Consider the following 25,771-nt stretch of genomic DNA (forward strand, 5'->3'; position numbering starts at 1 on the left):
AACCTATAAGAAATTGGGTAGGGTGTTCTCTCGTATGCTTCGGCGAGATTCGCACATTCGGCCTGGCGAGTTATAAACAAAGCCAGCTGGCTCGGAAAGCATAGCGGCTGATAGAAGGTGATTCGCTGCCGAAGATATTCCACTTTGCAAAGGTTTCGTCACTGCTTCCCTCAGCTGATACAAAGTGCTTGCTCCGCTCGTTTTCGACGTCCCAACACATCGGAATCAGCACCGCTGGCTGCAAAGATATCGCTATCCAGCTATTACCGCCTCGAACACTCCTGTCCGTCGACTTTTCGAAAGTCCAATCTCCGCGGGGAGCGATTAGCTTTGTCCAATTTTGTGAAAGGGAACGGTGTAAATACAACGCATATGATACATCGCAGGAATATCCCGCGAGGCAAGAGCTTTGGCGTGCGCTCTCTTACGAACGAGCTCTTACCGCAGACGCTCCACTCGCCTCGTGTCGTCACCGAGATGCTCAGCTGACGCAAAATGGCCGCCATCTAGTGACAGCTGCCAGGAAAATCCTTCCGTTCTCTGCAACAATGAAGCTGTCAAAGTACGAACACACGAGTTCTTTGGAAGACCCTCGCGAGCTCCGAGAAAATGTTTGTAATTTCGAGGAAATCCTGCTATCTGCTTGAAATCCGTCTACGATATTCCGAGCATCGAGATAAATGGGAGTATCTTCGAGAGCAAAAGTCTTCGATTGGCAAAGAGCTCTGTTCCGCAGACATTCGTATTCGTCTTGTTTCGTCACCGGTGTCCACAGCTGATGACAAAACAACAGCTTGGCAGCCAGCTGAGAACAACAAGGAAAGCAGGCACAATAGGTTCCAATTGAATCGAATAAGCCGGGTTGTGCAAGAATGTAAAAGAATGAACGGCGTACTCCGAGAGAAGGAACGAAGATATAATAGTGCGGTAATGGGGAAAGAAGAGGGTTTGGAAAGAGGACGGAAAAATGTGTGGAAAAGGAGTGTAGGAGGGAGGGGAGGAGAATAACAAACTCGATGCAGTGATCTCACGACGCTTTATCGACAATGCTAATGACAATTGCAGTAACGCTGTAAGAATACATGTAAATAAAGGGGGTGGGGAGGGGGAAGAGGAAGGATTCACACAGGGATACAAATATGAGAATAGTTTACGGAAGAAGCGAGAAAGAGAGAGGAGTGCCGGCGGTGCTCATGAGGGGACGCCTCGGCAACTCTCGAGTGCAGTCCGTTGGCATAGCGGCGAGTGGAAGCTTGCGCGGAGAATGGTGGGGGAAGGTGAGTGAGTGGAGCGTCTGCGGAGCGAGCGACTCTGGCTCGGGTCTAGCCTCCGATTTTTTCCCGTTCTTCGGTGCGGACGGCCAATCGGAGTAAGTAGGTCAGAGCGGAGGGCCAATAGGGGCTCGAGGCCGGGTCACGTGGTTTTGTTGTTATCTATCAGCTGTTTTTCCCGGGCGGCGGATGGCCGGCCGGCGCAGTGAAAGCCGCTTCGGTAGTTGGTGTCCTCAGTCTGCCTCAGTCCCTCCCGGTCGCTCAGCTGTGCGTCACATGTCGGGTATCGTGAGTCCTTCTACCTCGCGTAAACGCCACCTTGGATCCCAGTCAGTCTCGGATAGATTCGTATTATGCTGCCTAAGGCCGCGTACGCGTACACGTATGAGCACGGATCGATCAGCTTGCGAAGGAAACATGAGGACGGCCTGACGAACGCGGTGAAAGGGCCACGCCGCATTGTTGATACTCTCGGTACTGTTTCGAGGCCGCGGAAACCACCGCGAGCCACTGCTCGCAGCTACTAGACTGATCGAGAGAGTAGCCTTTGACCGTCTCTTATAAATGTATATATGTATATACGTATGCTCCTATGTATATATATACATATATACGTATGCATAGCTTGAGAGAGAAACGTCCGTCAACGTGTCCTCTCTCCTCTCCGTACCTCCTATAGCGGAAAGCAAGGGCTATGACGTTTCAACGGGCCAATTGGTGGCCAGCTGGATAAAAATTGGACACTGCGCGACCCTAGCAACAGCATCCCATATACACAGACTCTTCAGTGCGGTGTGTGATTTTCTCGTTGTTGTTATTGGTGGTGCTGGTGGTGCTGGTGTGTTACTTGTTGTTCTTGTTCTTATTCTTGTTGTTGCGTGTGGTTCGAAGGATAGAAGAGAGGGGGAAGGAGGTTCGGGGAGAAAAGGTCGGCAAAGTGTATTTGTCGGAAGGAAAGGGTGCGCGGGCCAAGTGCAGGCCGGCCGGAGTGGAATCGCGCTTCGGAGGGCGATTGACAGAAGAGAAGAGGGTGCTGAGGAGGAGGAGGAGGAAGACGGCGGCGGCGGCGAAAGTGTTGTTGCTGCGGGAAGTGGAGTCCGTGGAGCGGCACCTGCGAATAATGTCGACTGGTAAGAGGCTGGCCAAGCGCAGCATCATCGGCACCAGAGTGTGCGCGCCTGGAGCTGACGGCAAATATTACAGCGGAGTGATCCACGCTGTGAAGACACCAGCATCCGCAGCGTCGGAGTCCGGACTGAGCATCACGCCGAAGACGCGTTACTCGGTCCGCTTCGACGTCGTACCCGGCGGCCGGCCACCTAGCCCCAGTACCGAGTACTCCGACCGGGACCTCATCGGTCCGGGTTTCGGCTCCGTCACCGGTACTAGACTGGTGCCAGGGCAAAAAGTCTACTTGACTTACAACGGCAGGGAGATACACGCCGAAGTCACGCAGCACCGAGAACATCTCGACGAGGTCGACGTTCTCATCGCTCCCAACGGACAGGAGGTATACACCGTTTTCTCTCTCTCTCTCTCTCTCTCTTCACCCACCCCCACCCCCCTTTTCTTTATACCTTTTCTTCTCCATGAACGCTACGACCATGAACTAACCTCAAAATGCTTCGTAATATTCCTCAGAATCATTCGAAAACTCTCGGAATCTTTCGAGTCAACTCGACCTTAGGCGACTCTAAAATAAGTGAGGTTATGAGAGCGTCGAGAACAGATTTTCCGCTTATATTTTTAAGGTTATGAAAACACGCCGTTGGTTCGAGAGTGAGGTACCCCGAGGGAATGCAGTGTATACCACGTTTCGGTATGAAAGATGCGTTCTAACTGAGCGTCCTTTCGCATACAAATCTTCTCGTACACCGATATTGAACGGATGTCGTATTCGTGCGCATTAAATACGTGTGCGCACAGCTGTTCGCGGTGCAAGCGACTAAATGATTTTAGCGCCCACGCACGTTTAGCGCGCAAAAATCTTCCAGTTGGTAGGTAGTATACGTATATATAGCACACCTTTGAAAGCTATAATAAGCAACATGTTGCAGCGTGAAATCGGGCTACCCCGGGTAACTAGAATCGCGTTGCGACATCGGCGCATGCGCACTGTCCGACTGTGCTGAATTCTCGCTGCGCAGACATTGCGAGCTTTACAGCCGCGTCACATTCGTCTATATTCACGGTTAAAAAGTCAATTAATCCGACGAACAGCGTTGGTTGGTTAATTGCTTTGGAGCGGAATGTGAGATATTTTCTCACAGATGGCATCGGGTACGCGTTATTCCCCGCAGCGATACTCCCCTAACCTCACTTTTCGGAAAAATCTGTTTTCCATCGTGAATCGAAGCCTCCCGTGCGGACCACCCCGAATCCTCCGGTTCAAGCACTGGCACAGACACACCTACGCATTCTTAATAAGAAAATTTAATTTTCGTGACCTCGTTTCTAAAGCGGACCATCGAGTGGCCCATTTGCACCGTGCGCATGAGCGTCGCATTCCGCAGGAGCGGTGGAGGGGGAAAGGGGAGGGGATTACCTTGCGATCTCTCGCATATAATATCCCGGAGACCGCGGTGCGAAAGTGCCGCTATTCGAGAAACAAGGACAGCGAAGCTCCGGCACGCCATGTTCCCGAAAAATCACGCGAAATGAAATGTGATCGGCGGTGAAATGGGAGGAATGAGGAGTGAGATTGCTTTTTGTCGATCTTGGATGAAACAGGGTTAAGTTAGGGACGTAACGCGGTCGAGCGTTGCAGCAAGAAGATCGCTGCCTGTCAGGCGTGGCTTGGAGAGTAGCGTACTCTCTCTCTCTCTCTCTCTCTAAACACGAATCCCGCTACGTGGGCGCGGCTAGATTCGTATAACGAGAGACACTGCGAGAGCCATCGTGTAGCTACGTCAAACGGTTGCACGCTCGCCTCGGCGTGGAGGTAGAGTCGCTTCGTACGCTCGGCGAAAAGCAGAGAGCACTGTGACGGCTGATTCAGAATTCAGATGGCGTTGAGCGGATTGGCTCGGGGGCAGGAGTGGGGATGAAATAACGCCAGTGCACCAGTTACCGATGACGAGTGACCCCACGTGGAACCGGTAGAACGCATTAACGCAATATCTTTCCACCTCCGTTAGGTAGCTCAGGCGTGACGACCACAGTTTCGTTTCGTAGAAACTTTTAACAACACGAATGCACGCTTGTGCGTCGTGAATACGCCAGAACGAACCGGATCTGCCGTAGTAGCCGACCGCCGATTACGAGCCTTCTATATCCGTATACTATACACAGCCTCTCTCTCTCTCTCTCTCTCTCTCTCTCTCTCTCTCTCTCTCTCTCTCGCGCGCGCTCACTCGCTCCTCGCAAGTTTCTCCCGTTTTCCACTCGCCACGAAGGACCCCACAGCCTCTTTTCAGCACCGTCTCTTTTCATTCCGCTCACCGTTCTATCTTGCATCCTCCGTATAAAACCACTCGTTTCTTCTTGCTCCTTCGACTCCCATTATTTCCTCGGTTTCCAATCCATCGTTCGCGACCTGTACATTTCTTTTAATTAGGCAATCCACTTTTTCTACGCCGATCCATTTCGTTTCTCCTTTTTTCAGTACGTTGATGATTCCAGCTTTTGTCCGATACGCGCTACTGACTTTTATAATGAATACTGGTAAAACATACTTGCGTTTACTCGTAAAATTAGTGGGAAACCTCTTTGTTTCTAAGGCAGAAACACTCGTTTATTGATACTGAATTTTTCGCTGGAGTGTACGGGTCTTGGACATTTTTTTTGCTTGGCCTGAATTGGAAGTGTGACCTATTTGGAAATATTTGTTTAACGAATTTTGTAGTATTGATAAGGTTTATTAGGAGGCTATCGAATGATTAGTTTGTAAATAGAATTTGGTTGAAAAAGCATTATCGCTTTGTACGATGCGCAGTTGTTCAATGTTTTGATGAATTTTAATATTTTTGGAAAGGTAGAAAAATTTCCTTTGTTTATTTATGTAATAATGGTATGTTCATCTTAATTAATAAATCTTATTATTTACACGTTTTAAACTCGTTAGATTGATATCCGAATGTTTATATTTTTTTTTTAAATAACAATGTCATTCACGACTTTATTAGTTCTGTTGACATTGACATATATAAATATTGTGTGCTTGTATAATTGAAAACATCTTCGAGTATCGTTTAAGTATTGGTTCAATTCAATAGGTCAGTTTGGTGGGTGGGATCAAACTGGCCAGTGAACAACAAAAGAATCGTTTAGGCTATGCAAAAATAAAATGCCTAAATTCTATAAGAGAGATTCGGTGTTGTATTGTTTTTTTTTTATATAGCCTGGCTGATTCTTTTGTCATTCACTGACCAAATTGATCCCACCAACCGTACTGCCCTACTAAATCGGTAAATAGTTGAATGGTAGTTAAAGATATTTCAGCCTTTAACGGGATCTCTTAAGCACATTTTTGAAGTGGAAAATTCCGGATAATAATCCTGCGTTATTTGAGGACCGATTTTTAAGTCGTTACACATTATTGGGGACATCGTAAGATGCCCTATCAGTAAGGTAGTTGGATAAAAGATTATAATAAAAAGATCGGTTTAAAAATATTTTTATTCGGTTTTTGAAAATCTTAGTCTTACTGGATAAAGCAATTTACAGCGCCACCGAAAAATTAAATGACTCGATAATTGATCTTAAAATAACGCCGTATTGTTATTCAGAATTTTTAAGACTTAAAATATGATAGGGAAATACCGCTAGTAATTTTATACATAAAGGTTATTAAAAAATAAAATTTTAAAGGTTTTCTATTCAAGATCAGTTATCTCCTTAGATATCTTTGTTTTGACTTCGACTTAAGGTGGTTCGAGCGCCAATGAAATTTCTTCAGAATTATTAAAAATTTTAAAGAAACGTTATTTAGGCATGGAGGAATAATCTACTAAAATTTGAAATGATATTACCGATGATATAAGTAAGAAATAATTATTTCAAATTGGCACTTTTAACGTGTAGCCTAATGGGCGATCAACACATTGTAAGAAATTTATGATGTCTCGTATTGCAATGACTGCACAAATCAATAAAAAACTGTAGTAATATATTTTAAATTATAAGCAATTTTTTAACAATCGAAAATATGTATATTACCGATAATAATCTCCTATTATTACTCGTGAAAAATAAAAAATCTCGTACTTGTCTATATTCTGCATGGAAATGTGGAAACTACTCAAATCATATGCGTATTTCTCTTAATATAATTCTTTCCAAAAGATTAATAAAAATGAATAAAAATAACACTTAAATTATTTATTTTTTACAAATCGATTTTCTATCATAACCGGAATAAGTAAAGTACTACTTTCAGTTTTGTAACTACCAACAACTCTATTTGACTAGAGAGTCGCGCTCGAACCACCTTAAGAGAACCGCTGTATAAGGTTCGGTCATTTAAAACGCTTCTGTGGATAAATGCAAAAAATGGGTATCTCCGTAACTATAAAAGATAATACATTTTTACATAAGACCTTTTGAAGAAGCATTTTAATACTTGCATTCAGAGAGGTCTTATGCAAATATTTAATATCTTTAATAATTACGGAGATAAACATAAACATTTTCTTATGTATATGCTTTAGGGCATTTAAAGTAATGGATTTTATATGTACAGGAAGTAACATAAATGACTTATTTCCTTCGAATAGTTGATGGAAGAGACCAGATTATGAGAAGAAAAGACTTATACAATTTTTTAATATTCAAAAAACATTTTTCGATCCATGTAACAATTTTTTTAAGCTATGAGTTTATATAAATTGTTAAACAAATCGGTAAATATGAAATATTTTCTGATTGCATCTTAAAATGTTAAAGAACTTTGGATACTTTGACAATATTATGCTTTTAATCCTTTGAAGCAAACTGTAAAATTTTGAATCGATTCACTAAACGTGTAAGAATTGTAACTATACATATAATGTTCACATATTTTAACACGTCTTCCTTGGGAGAATTTGCTGAAATTGTGCATTAAAATGCTTTTAAAAATATAGAAAAAAAATCAAGGAAAATAAAATTTTTCTCATTGATAATAAAATTAATCTATTTTATTGTTATGTACTTTCAATTAACTTTCGCTACATATTTAAAGGGGAATTAATATAAAATTATAGAAAACATCGTCGTTTGCATTTGTGTTCTTTATTTTTACGGAAATATACCGAAAAGGCTTCGTTAATTCTACCTACTGTGAATTGTAATTGTGTAGTTACACGTTTTATACTAACAAAAATATGCTTTGAAATAACAAAATTATGTACTATATTACGAAAGTATTTACAATAAATATAGATTTTTTAAGTATTATTTATTTTATTTTATAAAAATTGCCCATTATTGTCTATTAAATTAAAGCATTGGATATTAAGTTTTCTTAAGTTGAAACCAGGACATGTTCAACACTAAAAGTAATCTGAAATTCACTTACAATTTTTGATAAATTCATTAAACTAATAAATACTTGAATTTTTTAAACTATCAAATTTAAAATATTCATTTTTCTATAATTCATCCGTAGAATATACTAAAAAATAACAAGCAATGCCAAGGAAATAATGATTCTTTATATTTGTGTACTTTTTGTGCTTATTACATCTCTAAAACAGCCTTAGTAACGTTTAAAAAAATGTACAAGAATTTTTTATAGATATGACAATAATGGTGAAAAAAATTTGTTACCTTTTTTCTTATTACCAACATTTTTCAAGTTACATAAGAATCTGTTAGGTATGCATTGGATAGGTAAATAGAGCCTAGAAAATTAATTATGTAGCTCGTTAAATATGAACAATATAACACAATAGTGTAGAATAGTTTTGTTAGATATAATAATATATATATAGGCAATAAAAAGCTGCAATAAATTTTTTGTAACCCAGTATTATATTCACAATAAATATTTTACACTATTTTCGATATTGTTTTAATTTAATGGGTTACATCATTATTTCTATAGCTATCCAGAATGAGTTTACACCTAGACATCCTATACAGCACCAAGTGACTTAAAGACATCTTTTAATCATCTTTTAGTCATTTGAATGGCTAAAAGATATCTAAAAAACGACTTTTAGTGAAGTGTAATATATGAGATATTTTTATACAGATTGAGAAATATTAGTAAAATGAAAACATATATTGAATTTTTTATATCGTTAATATCATAGATACGAAAAAAAGAATCTTATATATTTTTTTAGTATTATTAATATTTATGGAGCTATATAATAATTTATATGCAAACTGTTGTTCTAAACATATTTTTCTGTAACTCTAAAAACATTTAAAATGTTCAAAAATTATATAAGTGTTTTTATCTCAGCATCGGGTCATTTAATCTTTTTTCCACAAAAACGGGTGAATCAAGTTACATTCTGTATATATACAGAGTGTGTGTTATAGAAATGTCAACCTGATAAATTCAGAAATAATGGAAGATTCTAAGATAAACGTTCTATTAAAATTTTTTTGTATCCTTCTTAATTCGGAAGTAATCATTGATTGATATTTGATAACGAGCAAGCTTGTGACTGGCTAATAGTCGGTGGTAGGATCCGGTAGGTTGGCACAATTAAACCTTGATGTAAACTATAAAGTTAGTAAACACACTTCCTTTAATTTGTGTTAGTAACCAAGCTACAGTGTGCAACAGGCCTGCAGTCTCTGCTATAAAAACAACTTCAGTGCTAAGATACGTAAACAATACGATAAGCAGATTATACCGCTTACAAATTAATGGTTTTACAAGTTTATAATAATTATTTAAACATAATACGGCTCCCTACGAATAATTTATAATTAATAATTATGAACTTGTCGAACAGCAATTTTACAAGTTTATAATCTACTTATCGTACTGTTTAGACATTTTAGCGCTTCAGTTGTTTTTATAGTCCGGACGTCGGCCTATCGCACAATGGCGCTCGATTAATGACACAAACTCAAGGAGATGTTTACAAATCCATATTTGACATCGAGTTTTAAATGTTCAAGCCCACCTCGGACCCTCCCATCGATTACCAGCCAATCGCAAGCCTGCTCATTAATAAATTTCATTCATTTATTGCTCCTGAACTAATAGTGACAGGAAAAAATGTATTAGAATTTTTTTCTTTAAATCTCTCCTCTCTAGATTTTTTAGTTTGTTATTAGTATCTGTAATTTATATATCGTGTATATGTATGTACACCTTATGCATGGAATGTAATAATATTTATCTAATAAACTTGTTTACACTCAGCTTGTACTCGAACGCGCTTGTTTATTATTAAGCAATAGGCATTCCTTTCCTTTGTACTCTTTTCCGCTTCATTGCAACGAGCTGTTAGAAATATTAACCCTCGATGGATTTGCATATGTTGTATGTATACATTGTGTATAAACACATAATATTATGATTATATCTGCATTTTCCCAAGCATCGTGTTGCAATTGGTAGCGACGTGATTAAGTTTTTCCAGTAAAAGCGAAGAAAATATTGCCTCTATACATTTTAAGAGGAAAAGCAGTGGCATCGTCCTTCTGCAAGGGACTAAGGATGGGCACAGTCGATCGATTTATTTATCCACGTTAGCACGCTATAAGCGGATGTAGTAGGCAGAAAGCGCACTCAGTCGTTACGGCCGAAGGTCACGCTATTAATGCGATTTAGTAAACAATTGGCGATACTTGGGACTTTGTGTGGTAAGATAATTTCCAGAATCCATGCTTAAAACATCAGAAAATTATAATAAGTTTAAACAATTTAATTGTTTTTTCATTTTAGTATTATCCAAAATCTCAAGGCAAATTTTCTTGCAGCGTCAATTAAAGTGCAAAATCAATCAAAAGATTTTCTTAAACCTTTTACGCTTTCTATTAACCTTTTTCGTCAAATTGTTAATATTCGCCTACAAATACCATTTATTTTGTTACAAATTTGTCAATATATTAGATGTTACATTTTAAATATTTTTTAAATTGCTGTTTATATCCTTGTATTTACTAGTTATTAATGTTTTTTTATGGGATTTAAAAAGATTTACGTACAAGCTCTCTCTAGTTACATTTGTTAAAATTAAAATAAGGACTCGTAACCCGCCTTTAAATTCTGGATAAAAGTAAATCTGATTTAGTTAAGTCTCGTGAAATCCGTGGGTGAAAGGAGGGGGGGGGGCTCCCACCGCCGGAAACATAAACATAAGTTTAAGGAAAAATATGTTACTAACTAGATGACTAGATTTTTTTTTATTAACTGTAGCCAAACATATATATAAATCAAATTAAGTTAAAAATTTTTCATATTTGAAATAAAATTATTTCTAGCGTTGATAAATATTTCGTCTAAAAATTAACAAAAGCAGCTTGTCGTTTCTAGTATAGAAGGTTCGAAATAAAATTTAAAATTGATATTTAATTATTCAGATGAGTAAAAATTGTGCTATGCGCAACGTCATCATCAGTATCAAAGTAAATAATACTATCTACTATTGAAGAGTGCAAAATTGAAGTATATTGACTATGTTGCAACACGCAACTTTTGTTACCCTTTTCCATCACCCCCTTTATACACTCATTTTTATATTTTTACTTATTTGTACGAAGATACTCCTTATGTCCGGTACTAGATGCTATTCGACGTAAGGGGACTCTCACTAAGAGTTGTGTAATAAATTATAGAATAATGAGAACAAATATTATCTACAGAAAATTGAATAATGATAAAAACATTGATTAAGTTTAATCGGCCGGAAAATCTAAATATATTAGCATAATGGTCACGACGATAGTGCAGATAATTTTGATTATTTTAGAAACAGGTATTTCAAAGAAAAAATAGTCACCATCATTTTATGAATAAAAAAGGTAATATTAAAAAATATACACACGGTTACCTTGAGTATTTTTTTTTTTGTAAACCCTTCATTTGCCATTGCCTACTTTGTAGCTTATTTAAGATTTTTTTTGAAATATTATATTAATTTATAATTTTATCCAGTTTCGTCTCGATAATATTTTGATTTGAAAGTATATGTAGATGATGGACTGCGTGTGTACGTGTAACAATTATGTACACTACTTCAGTCAAACTTTCAACTACTTTAAATTTTAACTTGAAATATCTCGTAAGCTATTAAATGAAAAAAATAATAAAAAGAGATTTTTCTTAAGCTCTCAGGATCAGTTATAAGAATATTTAATATAAAATTAAAAACCATTTAAAAAACTTAAGACAACCGTCACATAACCTTCAAATAAAAATTGTGGGTCTCTCAAACCAAAGATAGCATACTTTACACCCTTCTCAAAGTTCAAACAAGGTTTTTTTTTAAATAATGTTTTATAGTCATAATAATTTGAACGTTCCCTCTCTGTATCACGTTAGTTGAAACACTATTTAAGAGGTGAAAAATGCTTTCGTTGATTTTTTCATCTATTTTTAACCAAAGACCCAGTAGCACCAATACAGCTAAACTTCAAATCAGTTAAATAAATAGCCATTTGTCCTGTGTCCAATAGTGCACGAAGAACGAATCGAATGCTATTGTATAAGTTCGCCCAACATGAAGTTCATACTCCAAATTTGTAATATCACCTATAGGATCTGGTAATATTATACCTTGATCAATTTTTTTTTCATTTTTCATAAAGTTAATGATTTTAGCAAATATTCTAGTATTGGTTCACAAAAATTAATAATTTTATCAGCTTCTTTATAACACTATATACATAGCAGTATATTTCCACTAACTATTTCTTTTGCTATTTCTCTTCTTTGCTATTCTGTTAGTGGGGGCTTCTTTTTATGTGAAATTAATTAACTAAAATTTTCTACAGAATTTTCTGTTATTACATAATTTTCAGTCTTCATATAATTTACAATACAATTTCTGAATATACAATTACATTCATTGAGAACAATGGCCTGTTACTCTTAACTAAATACCAGTTCCTAATATTTCACCATTTTTTAACAATACAGGGTAGGAGAATGTTTTATTTCTTTATACAGAATTTCATAAAATATATATGCCCAAATATTCCGTAGTAAAACGTTGTATTCTCATTAATTCATGTTAAAGGCCATAATTATAAAAAACACTTTGTCAGATAACATTCTTATTTGAAGTTTGTATGGTAAAATTAAGTGAAAAGAGGTTACTTTCTTACTTTCTAAATTATTTAGCGCTGAACTATCTCGATTGAAAGTAAATAATAAATATAATTTTCATATTATGCAACTATAAAATTTAATTCCACAAATTACGTCAATTTTTTTTTTGATACAACATGCAAATATTTCTGCTTTATTCAGACTTTGTTTTTTCCTTTTCTATCAAATATATTTACAATTTCACCATAAATTTCAGAGCTAAGTATTATAGATTTACAAAAGTAGAAGTATCAACTACTTTAATATATTTAGACAATGGAAAAAATTATAAAATTAATTTAAAAAATGTAAAAAATGTTACCATCCACATGAACACTTATTAACTTATTATAAATTATCTATAGTCATTCAAAGCAACAAGTAGCTAAATACGAGTAACTGCTAAGACTCAATACATAAAATAATTATAACTGACGCCCGAGATATTTTTATTTTAAAGATTAACTTATATTATATTTCGAAAAGAAATATATAGTGTGTTTGAAGTTTCGTTTAAAATGAAAAAGAATTGTCAACATGAGAGAGCAAAAGTAACTCTTTCATATTAAATCAGGTAATAAATATTTATTTTCTATTCCTTATAAAACTATATATTGAGTCTGTTTCGAAAATAATAGATAAATAAATTTAGTTTAAAAAAAAAAAATAATTTGCCGGGAAATTGTCCACTAGACAATAAAGTATTTTCAACTTTACCATCTTAGTAGTTTTCTCTCTCAAAACTTTGATTTACTCCAACTGTCCTATTTCAAAAGCAACTTTTACATATATGGTTAAAGTAAGAAGAAAAAAATTTATTTTGGAACCAGTCCAAAACATTCAATTCACTCTTTGTCTCTTTTGCAATACTTTGTTTACTTTTTAAAACCCATATATTCTCCGGCTTTTCCGCGATAAATGTATAGCTTCTACAAAGCTATAGGAAACCCTGAACCAAAATCTATCAATTGAAACAGATTTGTAGGATTGAATTTCCCTTGATCGTTCCGTCAATACTTTGACGTTTTTATTATTTTCTTTTTTTGGAAATGCGATATTTATGAGCCTGATTTTTTAGAACATTATTCAAAACGACTAGAGCATTCTAAAACAATCTTGAAAAGTTAGATTTTCCAAAAAGCAAAGATTTATAAAATACCACACACAATTTTTAAATTTCTTAAAAAAAATCTTTGGTTTTTATGAAACAATTTAGAAGCAATGTGCCACATCGTTCGGTGGGCACTACTCAGACTGTGTGTATTGGGAGGGGAATAACGCCATCTTAAATATAGGAAAACAAGCGGCGCGCATGTACCGAGGCATTCTGAACAAAGCGTGACTAACGTTTAGCGAAAGATTTCTGACGAGATATAGACGCGAGAAGTTGGCGAGCTTTTGAGAAAACTGTAACACGTTTTATTCACTTTCCACGCATAAACGCTATTATACCATAAATTCTACACTTTTGTCAAATGACAAACATAATTGAGAACAAAGAGAAATTGGAAGGAATGGCTGACAATGAACAATATAATAGATTGTCTAAGATCTAAGAACTATGAAAGAATAATGGTGCATACATAAAGGAATGGCAGCAGAGAAGGAAACTAACAACCCAGCCTGCTTCGTGATTGTTGGAGGAAAGAGAAATTTTTGCCGCTCGTAAATATGGATTGAACTCTGAAAACACTACAAGGAACGCAGCGGCTTTTATTTCAAGTAAAAAATCCATGGCAAACGGTAGTATAGAGTACGGAAAGATATTCGAGTAATTTATTCGCTCTTCTAGCTATCAGCCGTTGCAACAGTTCGCTTTGACGATGCTTTTTCCATTATTATACTCTAACGGTAACGAGAAAATAAACATTTGCTATATCGATCATCATTTTCCATGTAACATGAAAAAAAACTTTGAAAATTTTTAATCCTTGGTTTTTATATATTTTCAAAATATATACCTAACTGTTGTGTAGAACTTGTAGCAGCATTGACACAGTCTAAATGATTTAGAAACTTGTAAATATTTCTTGCATATGCTGATAAAAGAGAATAATAAGCTCAACAAGCTAGTTTATTATTTTCCTTCAGAAATTAGATTTGTTTAATAATTATAAATTTTTCATTAAAGTGACGTCAAGGAAATTGACTTATATTGAAAGATTGATTAGTATTGTCTAATAAAAATTATTCAATTATTTATGGCGTTAAAAACAAAGATTTTAATCGATGAATTACTTTTTTTTCTCAAAACTTCTTTTCAAGAATAACATCACTATCAATGTAATGCATGGTATCGTCGCTAGTTTAGAGTATTTTACAATTTTCTTATGTCAAATAAACAATAAACGTTAGAAGTGCTTTATTCGAAACTACATTTTGTCAACTTGACTAATATTAAAATAATTTAGTTAAAAAATTTAATATAAAGCTTTAAAATTATAAAATTCAAAAAAGTGGCATACAGACGGATTTTACGAATACTGCAATATTTGGTGATATATTATTTCGTTACTTTTTTCTTTAATAATCATCAAATCTGCAACTATTTTTTCAGATTTTGTATGTACGTTTCTAAAGGTTTGCACAGATAATTAAAAACTATTCGCTCTTGCGAGCAATAAAGTTTGCCAATTAATTGACAGGAAAATTGCTAAAAAAAATCCTATGAACAAATCTTTCTAAAGATACTAACTATAAAGTTTAATCGAAGAGATGTATCGCAAAAGTTTCATCAAACAGTTTTCTCTTTACATATGTGCTGTTCGTTAACGATTTCTCTTTAAATTCCTTAAAATTTTTCTGTGATCTTGATCTTACAGATATTCGAAAGATTAAACAATTTATTCGTCACTATACTAATAACATGCGCAGATGGCTCATTAGAGTATATCACCGGACAATTATCAGTCGATTTCAATGCCCTCTAATCGTTACGTTAGTTTACTTAGACGAGACAAACTGCCGACCCAACTTATTTTTAAAAATGGTAGGCCAATTTTCACTCTGAATTTTCTAAATTTTTAACATGAATTAATCAAATCAGTAAATAAATATTTCCACAAATAGACCTCGTTAGAAGTGTACAATTAAGCAATTTTTAATCAACGACACCTTAATTAAGAACTAGTGTTAAAAATGTAGGAAGTAATTTTTTCTCACACAAATATTCATTCTACCTAAATTAGTATACGGTAGGTGATGGTTAACCAAGTACCCGATATAAATCTGCTCTCCAAAGCGAAATCGGTAGGCGATTTTTGCTGTCGACTTTTGAGGTACATGGCAAAAAGGAAAGTCTGTTTATTTTGTTATGCAGAGAAGCGTGCGCGATTAGCCGGGTTAGCTTAGCCGCCAACGGCGAAATTACCTTGAATATTGAAACGGGCCAGTGCAACTGGCTGCGTACTTACATTGCCATCAGGTTGCAGCAAGCTCGCCCGCCGACTGCTAATGAGTAGCTTGCGAAATTCCTCAGCTCTTGTATTCCAACTACCTATATACTCTACCCTGATAGTCTCATTAAATTAATCATGTACCATAATTAACAATATCTTTTATACTATATAACAGGGAACGTCTCAATTTAAATATATTCTGCATCTATTCAGAATGTTTATACGTGTTATATACCTCTTTCTATTCACAAATTTTCAACTTTTAAAATAATTAGTTAAAGTCGTTTTATTGAATCAAATTCTTCCACCTTTCCCTTCCATCGAGTTTTTGCGAATTTTATCGCACCAAAGTTATTAAAAAGTAGATAGATATCTTTTAGGCGTCTTTTAGATCAATTGACACAAGCTGTGGAGGATCTGGTTAACAGGATCTCCACAGCAACAACAAGAGAGAAACAGAGACACGCACACACGCAAAGTTACGCATTATCGATCGTAATTTACGACGAGCGCTCCCCGTTTCGTTACGTCAGAAGCAACGAGCGATATGTGCCGTGTACTATTACTACTACTACTACTACGCGTCAGAAGCCGCAGTTGTCGTGTTTGCAGTCTTGGTTGCCGGCCGGCCGGCCGGCCCGACGCCGGCTTGCATCAGAAAATCAGCTGATTCCCTTTCACCTTATAACGAGTCTTTATAGAAAAATTGGTTTTGCACCGAATACCACACCTTTCACCCAAGGAGATTACATTCTTGGCAAAGCATATATATGCTTCATTGTCTCTCGTTTAGAGGGTTTTCTTTTTAAATCATTATCCACTTTTCGTTCATCACGATTATCCGAGTTTTCAGAGAGAAAAACGGGAACAGCGGTGAGAGAAAGAATCGGAAAGTTGAGAATATTGGTGGAAAATAAAGCCCTGACTTTTCAGGCTGTTGTTTAGAATCGGTACGCACTGTGGCGCAGCGACTCGACGACCCACTTTTCTCAGAAAGGCCAGGCCTCGCTTTTCTTTCGCAGGTATACGCGCCACTTTTCCCATATCGTACACACTGCGTACGTACTTTTAACTTCAGCACGTAAATTTCCCTCCCGTTCCAGTAAATATTCATATTTCTTCTAACTGAGCTGTAACTGAAACTGTCTCTCTTAAATATATACCCATCAGCTCAATCGTTCAATCATTACACCTACCTTTTATAATTAATAAAAAATCTTAGAATTTTTGTTTTTTCCTCCTTATGTAAATACTTTTGTCATTAGTTGTATTAAAACGGTACGATTCTAATTATTACTCTAGGGAAGACTGAAACAAATCTTAATACCTTTGTATTTGAAATTTTTCCTAAGCCGTTTTCAAAGATTACAAACTAGTTTAACGAGAAAAATATTCGAATCCATCGGGAAGAACAAAATTATCCAAAGCATTTATTTGAAGTATTTAGCTGTGTTTGCACTCGAAATATATAAGTTAAAAATGTTTCATTATGTCACGAACGCGTTTCCAGTCTCCTTTGTATACTTCAACTTTCTCTCGTTGCTAAATGTTATAGAATTAATTATTTTTGTTGCTTCTGCAGAGGGCGTTAATTATTATTATTTTTAATAAGATTATAAGGAGGGATTTAAGGAGAAAAAATTAATTACAATCGTTGAAATTATTGTAGGTATCGAGTGAGGAAAACACGGCCCGTTGCGGAATCTGGGCCACGGCCGCATTTTCGTGATTTATAATTTGGGTCATTGGGCTCGGTCCGAAGCCCACGGTAAAAGCCGAGTTTGACATACAATGCGTTATATCATAACGGTTACGTGAATTCTCTCTATCCCCCCTTTAACAAATGTCGACCCCTTTTACCTTTTACCATTTTTCGATACCAAATAATTCTAGCTTATTTATTAACAATTTTTATCCTGCTTAATTTTCATTCCTATCTAAACAGATACGTTCAACAATAATTGGAGTGATTTACTTTCACATAATACCTTTGTAACTGTTATAAAATTTTTTATTAAGTATGTCTAATAATAATTGGACAATTCCTGAAAGAATTTTTAGTCGCAAGAAGAAAGTTAAGTACTAAAAAAATATGGAAGAAGGATTTTAAAAAATATAAAACTATTTTATATCTATAAAATATTTATTGAAACGTATATCATTGCTAAAAAAGAATAGAAGGTTCTGAATCAGAATTAAAATTATGATTTACGATATGTATACCTACCGTATAATGTACATTCTGTTTCTCATATACTCGAGAATATAATTGTTGGTCTGCCCTATTCCGGACGGTATTTCTTGGCGAAAAGCGGGTCATTTAACGCCAGATAACGGTAAATAGCGAAAACATGCAATATAGCGGTCTGTTTCGACTCTAGAGGACGTGTTAAAGATGCCCGTCGCGACAATGAGAGCATCACCCTGTAGTATCTTAATCCTACCCCCACTCCAGCTCCTACAGGTGGTCGAACCCAGCAAGATTTTCCCTTTCGACAACGATCACAATGCTGTTACATTGTTTGATATTTTATGAAAAAAGCCAAATGAAATATCCGTTTCGCTGCGACCTTGTCCATATTGAATAGTTGGATGTTTCGAGCGATAAGAGCGTGGAGAAATGGGAGACTTACTTACACGAGCGATATTTATTCGCCAAGTAACTCGCACGTTCCTCTTACGTAGTATAGAGATACATAAACACATGTATACGTGGTACACCTGACCGTTCGCTTCACAGCTGGCTGGCCAAGTCAAGCGAGATTTTCACTTTCACGCTGGTGAGTGTGTTGACACTCTCTCCCTCTCTCTCTCTCTCTCTCCAACGAATAACAACTGAATCGCATTGATTTCAACTCTCCTGTTTTATCAGTCAGACATTTCTTAACTTGGAAATAAATAAATAAAATATTGTTTTATAATTCAATTCTAAAGAAGGACTTTGTTTTTTCATTCCCAAATTAAAATAAGTCTGATTACCTCGATAGATGTACAGCTTCGTGGAGAGTGGTACTTGTGCAGAGTTAAATAACGATTCTGATTAATAAAAAGTGCGTCCCCAGCCCGGGGCTAATCAATAACTTTTTTCCTTTTTGTGCCTCTATCATACCTGCGCAGTTTGGAAACACATTAGATTGGGCTGTCGAGCTGTGACGCTCCATTGGTCATTTCTGATTCCGCGACCTTATCGTCGTTCTTTGCTTACGTCATCGTCGTTTTCTTCTTCCTGCTAGATTACGCCACTACATGATACGCCATATTGATAGTTGATCATCAAATAAATTATGTCCATTGTATCTCATCGTCTGAACGACGTCGAAATCGTTTAATTTGCCAGTTTCACCGTGACAGTCCAGATTCGTCTCGATTCTATCATTTTCCCGTTGCTTTTTCTCAACTTTCTTTTCTAAATAACTGTTCGAGTGTTTGCACTTTTTGCTCTGGAGGAGGCGCAAGCCACAACGCGTATTATCTTTGAGTCCAGCTTGACGACACACTAGCTTATCCGTCTGCCTTCCCTCTGTTTCATCTTCTAAGATCTGCTGCTGATGCTAAACTTTTATCATAAATGAATTATAACGGTGACTCTTTTTATTTGTTTATTTTTCTTTTTTAGAAGATGAATTTTATCCAGAACCTAATTCTAATCCTATGCTAATCACAAATACATAAGAAAATTATAAGAAGGGAAAATAAAACGTTTAACAATTTCAGTATGCTGTTCTCTTGCCACATTTTTTTAATAAAAAAATTATAATTGCAGCTTTTCTTACTCGTTACTTTCTTCCAAGATGAAATTCATCCAAAACCTAATCCCAAGCCAATAATTTGTATATAAGAGGATTATAAGAAGGGGAAACCGTGGATTGAAAGAGTTTCTAACGAACAAAGAAATTTGAAGCATCGAGTGCAGTTGTTGGTTAGCTGCATCGCCTTTGTTTCCTCGCTTATTCATCGGAGAGATCGGAACTGTGCATTATTATTCAGTCTTTGTTTACCACTCGTTGCGTCATTGTTTTCGCTTGATAGACGGCGCTGTACTTCGGTCTTTCCTAGTCTATTTTTCCTCTCTCGCGCTCCTCTCTCTCCCTGCCACGATTCAACGTCATTCGCACGTGACGTCACCGGTAGAGCGTCGGCAGAACGCTCGACACAGTGACACCGATCGGTTGAGTCTCGTCGACGGTCAGCTGCCAGATTAAAATTCTTCTCTTTCCTTTTTCTCTTCTTTTTCCATCCTTTCACGGTCCTTCTTCCTCTTTCCCTTATTCGTATTCAGAACAGACTCGATCCACGGCCAGATGCACACATTCTAACCTAACTTCACTTTTCTTCAAATCAGCTAGATTCAATCGTTTTATTGTCATCTGTTGCGAGTGATCGATATGAAATATTTCAAGGCTAGGTTAGGAACATATACATATATATATATATATATATATATTGGATGAACGTGGTGAAGTTTAGTGTATAATCAAATCGATTAATCGATTCCCCGAAAGCTGCCACAGTGGACCAAAATACGAATTTAACTGGACAACCTTAAGAACCTGAAGTCAGACTTTATACACGTGTTTTATACATATATATATATATATATATATATATATATATATAACTATTAATTGTTTATAGTAAATTTATAGAATTAATGTGGACACTTGAAAATATTTTTCTTCGTAAAAATGTATTTAATCAGATTTCTCTCATTTGTGTCTTTTTCTACTAAAATCGAATTGTGGTCCACTACGAAACGCCCCGCTTTGTTTTGATCAAGTCCGTGCACTTACAACTGAAGCGATAAGCGAGTAAAGCCGAATCTAGCCGAGCTTCGCCGAAGCGTTCCAAGCTGTCGAGTTTTAGTAGCGGTTCGCGGTGCGCGTGAATTCTTGCAGCGAAAGTTTTGCATCGAATCTACGCTTTAAAATTGGCTTTGTCAAGATAATGCATTTCACGCTTTGTCACGTTGTGCAAACGAAGAGACGCACGAAAAGCATGAAAGTCGAATCTTTGGTCAGACTTATCTCTCCAAGCGAGATAAAACAGACTTACTGATCGATGATTCCAGGAACATCGAGAGAACAAAGAACTCGAAGGTGAACGTTATTTTGGCCGACGAGATTTTCAGAGAAAAGCAAATAAGCTAATAGTAAACAATTGAAACGAATTCCAGGAGCCAGGGAGTCAAGTGTGTTCGTATTTATAAACTTTTCTTAGAAGAAAACTTGGGTTTGTTTACTTATGCATATATGACCTTAATCCTCCTTTATTCGTCGAACTTGTTTTGATAATAATGCTCGACAATTTCAACGAATCTCTTTTCAATAGTATTAATTGCACCTATTTATTCGGAATCGGGGAACAATGATGGCGATAAAACTATCGAGATACGAAAGCGGTATATTCCTGTTTACAACGTTCGGCACAGCCGAGATAAATATCACACGCAAATTGAGAGATAAACTTGCTGCTTACCAGATCGCCTTCGCGCATAATATAAACATATCGCATCTTATGCGCAAATTCCATATTTCCGGATGCAGGAACGTGTTTATCTTTTGCGAAGCCCCGCCCCTTCAACAACAACATTGTTTTTTTGTGGTTTGAACGCTAACGACCGAGCCATAATTTTTTCATGGAAATTTATAGTTCGTATAAGTATTTTCGTAAAAAACGTCATTAATTAAACTCGAAGAGTAGCTTTGTTTCTCCCATTCCCCCACCCACACCTCTGTCTCCTCGTACTCGGACAAATGTAAAATAAATTATTTCAAGAAAAGTATAACATGTACTTTTTTTTAAACTGTTTTATCGCGATGAGTATATTACTCTTCGCTCGTAAACTCTTTTTCCTCTTTGTGTTAGAGGACGTTCGTACAGAGAGAGAGAGAGAGAGAGAGAGAGAGAGAGAGAGAGAGAGAGAGAGAGAGAGAGAGAGATAAGAGTTCCTTGGCCTTTTGGTTCAAGGCAACAGGAAACTCTGACTCAAAAGCTTTTCAAAGTCAGCTTTTGTTTCGAGCAAGGAGGCCCGAACGTAGGAAAAATTGATACCACAGCTGCTGCAAATTTCCAGACGCACGTGAAACTTGCTCCCAGTTGATGAGTCATTGCGAAACTGATCGCTATCGTTGGAACTAGAAGGGACATTCTTGCCTCTCTAATTCATTCCTGATGACTGCTTCAAGGAAGCCACGTAAAATTTAACGAATTCTAGGAATTCGATCGAGAGTCATATTTTTGCATTAGAGGTGTTATATTGTTGTTTTAATTATCACTTGGCATTGCACCAACGAATTTATTGTTATCGTGATTAAAACGATGAAGGGGGGTTACCGCTTTTTCATTGGTTGTTTTGAGTGTTCAACACAGTTTGTGGGTTATCCGCTTGTTATCTTATCAAACGTTGCGCATCCTGTCACTAAATACAGCTGATCTACCACGATCTTCTTTTTTATTTAGAGTAAAAATAACTTTACCAAAGAAAACCTTTTGCGTTATTCGATATATACGCTAAGCTATACGAAATTCACTATATTGTACGGTTTATGAGTGTGTGTACACACGCACATACGAATGCATTCTGTATATAATACATTGCACATTATGACCGTTTAATTATTGTCAGCCTGAAACTTTCAGATAGCGTAGACAATTAGAAGAAAATAGTGTCTTTTTACCACTTTTCATTCTAAATCTTTAAAATATTAAGTATTGAATTTTGCTTATTGAAGGCTTCCTACTGGTTAGACGATTAAATGACTTTTATTGTCGAGTCATCGCTAATCAATCCGATGATAAAAGGAATTCACAAATTACCAAATTTTCAATTCATAATAAATTTTTAATTAACCCTTTCGTGACGAATTTTTTTTAGAGGTTGTCAAATTTTTTATTTATTTATTATACTTTATAATCTATTACTGAACGAACTTCGTTTGAAAACGCATGATTTTTTTAATGTATTGCTAACATCAATTGGAGAATAATTAAAATTTTGATATCACTGGCAGATGAAATAGTATTTTAGAACCACATATAAAAATGAAATTTAAAAAATAATCTTTCAAACATAAAACAGGAATATAAAAAAAACAAAGAAATAGGTATTGCATAAATGTAACATTATGCAGCAACGAGTTAAGCAGCATAAATATTGTTATAGGTACTATGATCTATATTTTCTAGTACAGTATAATGCTAAGAATATAAAAAGTGCACGCAACTCTTTTAGAAAGTTATTAAATTTATTAACAAATTGTAAAAAAACGAAAAAATAGAGGATGATAAACTAAAAAACTGTTAAAGTACAGAAGAAAGCTGACTGATACCTATAAGCTAGTCCATTTTAAGCAGTATGGTCAAATATCTAATGGAGAATAAAATATAAAAAAACCTTTCAAACACAAAAGATGCATTGCGTCAAGGGAAACATAAGACTGCAATATTATTTTGACCTTAAAGGGTCGTAGAAGGTCAAAACTCTGTTTCTTAATGGAACCCCTTATTTTTTATTGCGTATTCTTGTAGCTTATCTCAAGAGTATTGGAAAACCTTGTTGAATGTTATCAATTCTTTCAGTGATTTACAAAATATCTCGATTTAAAAGTATACCTAAGTGAGCAACCATGTGTTTGTACATGTTGGGTCACCAGACTACTTTGGTTAATCTCACAATTATGTGCAATTTCAAATCGAAATTCTTCATATTTATTTGGATTAAATTAAAAAATATATATACATATATAGGGGTTTTTAGACACGTTTTGAGATATACTATTCAAGAAAATTAAAAAAAAGTAGTGGTCTCTATTTATAAAAAACATTATAACCATCATATGATCATTCAGGATCAAAATAATAGTGCAGAGTTTCCCTTTGAAGCAATAGAACTTTGATTGGAAACACTTTTTAATATTTTTATTTTTTTTTTATAACATATTTCATCATATTTTTTAAAAAGAATGACCACAGGGAGTTTCAGCTGGGTACAGAGCGTAGATTCAAAAATTAATTTATTTCCACAACCATAAGAGAATCGCGACTTGGCATAAAATTTTTTTCTATCTACATTGTAAATTTCTTCGAAAAGGTGTCATGTTCAAAATTGATATCTCTTATAGCTAACTACACAGATAAGTGAATTGTTGCTTCTTCGCTCTGGAGAGAGATAAATCAAACATCCTGTATTATAAAGTATCACAATGAACTTATGATAATAAAATTAAGGGATGAAAAGGGTATAACGTTAAACGTCGTTTTTATAATTCATCGTGGCTCCTACAACTAAAAATAAAACAAAATACACGTTGAATTTTGCATCAATTTTATTTTCGCTAATGAGAATATATATGTATATGGATTGCATACATCTCTGCAATTGAATCAGTTTAACGCAGTAAAAGAATTAAATGTAACAAACGTTTATCATTCCATTACGAGGATAAACCCTTGAATGCTTTCATATTTCTGAAATTGTAATTTAACGTTTCCAACTGTATTTTTATGATTAAAAGTTGTACAAAATAACATCCTCTCTCACCCTGTAACTCCTACATATACAATAAGTAATATTTATACCTATTAAAATCAACCAAAATATTAATAACTAAATTAAAAAATTTTTTAACAAAATTATTTTTTTTTCTATTATTTTCAAAAATATATCGTAGGTAATTTTCGTATTAATTTCTAAATCGAAAATACAATTGGGAATATTTGAACACTTATAATTTATATAGAAATGTAAATGTGGTATACATAGCGTAATAACGATCGAAGCTAGAAATTAGTAGCGAATGCGTTTTGCGATTGCTGAAAGATGGTATTGGTGATAGTGGTTTGTGAGCGGATCCTTGAAAGCTTGGGTGACCTCGTTAAGACGTCCTTTCGCCCGGTTGGAGGAGGGAAACCATGCCCGATGCCGTTGTGGTAGATGTCGGTATATTCAATCCCGCGGAGTTTCCTAGCAGGGGCTCGTTATTCACGTTGAGCTGCAGCTGAGCAGCATCGCCGTTCTGCCGGAGCGCGTGAAAAAACGATTGTGCCATTGCAACCTGCACGGATGAGGGACGATCGACGGACAAAGAAATTCTTCAAACTAATCAGCTGATGGAGAAGGAGAGGAGGCAACAAAGCGTTTCATATCCTACTCGGAATTATACTATTTTTATGTATATCATTAGAATTCAAAAATCAAATTTCAAAATTCACTTGAACCTATTTTCCAAAATTTTCAAAGAATCATATTTTTTTAATAACAATTTACATTTAATAAAAGATGTTTAATAAAAATTTAACATTTGGAAAAATTGTTTAAATTTTAAAATTTTTTGAGAAATTTTTTTTTGTTAAAAAAAATTATTTTGGATTTAGTGAATTTTGCAGTTTTGTACTTATCGAATAATTATAATGGATAAATTTTCCATTAAAGCTACTCATGCATCAGATATTACGTGGTCGAGATTGAAGGTGAAAATCGTGGTTATTCGCTCGAATTTCATGCCCATCGCGTTTCGAAATTCAGCCCATCAGAACGGAATTGTACTGTTGAAATATTTTTGAGAATGTTATTCGCGAAATTGGTTGGTAACCGTGACCCGGATAACTCTATGTGAAATGTGCAGAATACGTTGGGGCTGGGAGTTTGGTTTCTTCGTCTTGTCTCGACTCGGGAATAGTCGGGAATAGTCGGGTCGGCTACATCGGGAATCATCGGAATCGGGTGCTGGCTGGGATTCGGCGCTCTACGAGAATCTGCGCATGTGCAACGTGAGCTCGCATTAGCATTCGATCTACAGAGGGCGTAAATACACTTTCGGAGAAATATATAATGTCAAAATGTAAACAAATATTTTAAGGTCCCAACTTCGCAGCAAAAATAGCTTATTTCTTTACCATGTGGT

The 25,771-nt window shown here is 35.8% G+C and overlaps 1 protein-coding gene across 1 annotated transcript in view; it reads left to right on the top strand.

Moving 5' to 3' along the window:
* The first annotated feature begins 2,239 nt into the window (after positions 1 to 2,239).
* The window catches only part of LOC136779677 (zinc finger protein 395-like), a 105,690-nt gene continuing 82,158 nt past the window's right edge, over positions 2,240 to 25,771 (top strand). The window contains exon 1 of the mRNA XM_066737396.1: positions 2,240 to 2,781. Coding sequence (XP_066593493.1) covers positions 2,392 to 2,781 — 390 coding nt within the window. The 5' untranslated portion in view covers positions 2,240 to 2,391. The remainder of the gene's footprint in view (positions 2,782 to 25,771) is intronic.

Source organism: Prorops nasuta, unplaced genomic scaffold, assembly GCF_024137725.1.
Source record: "Prorops nasuta isolate Cenicafe-Biocafe unplaced genomic scaffold, Cenicafe_Pnas_1.2 PNAS00017, whole genome shotgun sequence".
NCBI classification, from domain to species: domain Eukaryota; kingdom Metazoa; phylum Arthropoda; class Insecta; order Hymenoptera; family Bethylidae; genus Prorops; species Prorops nasuta.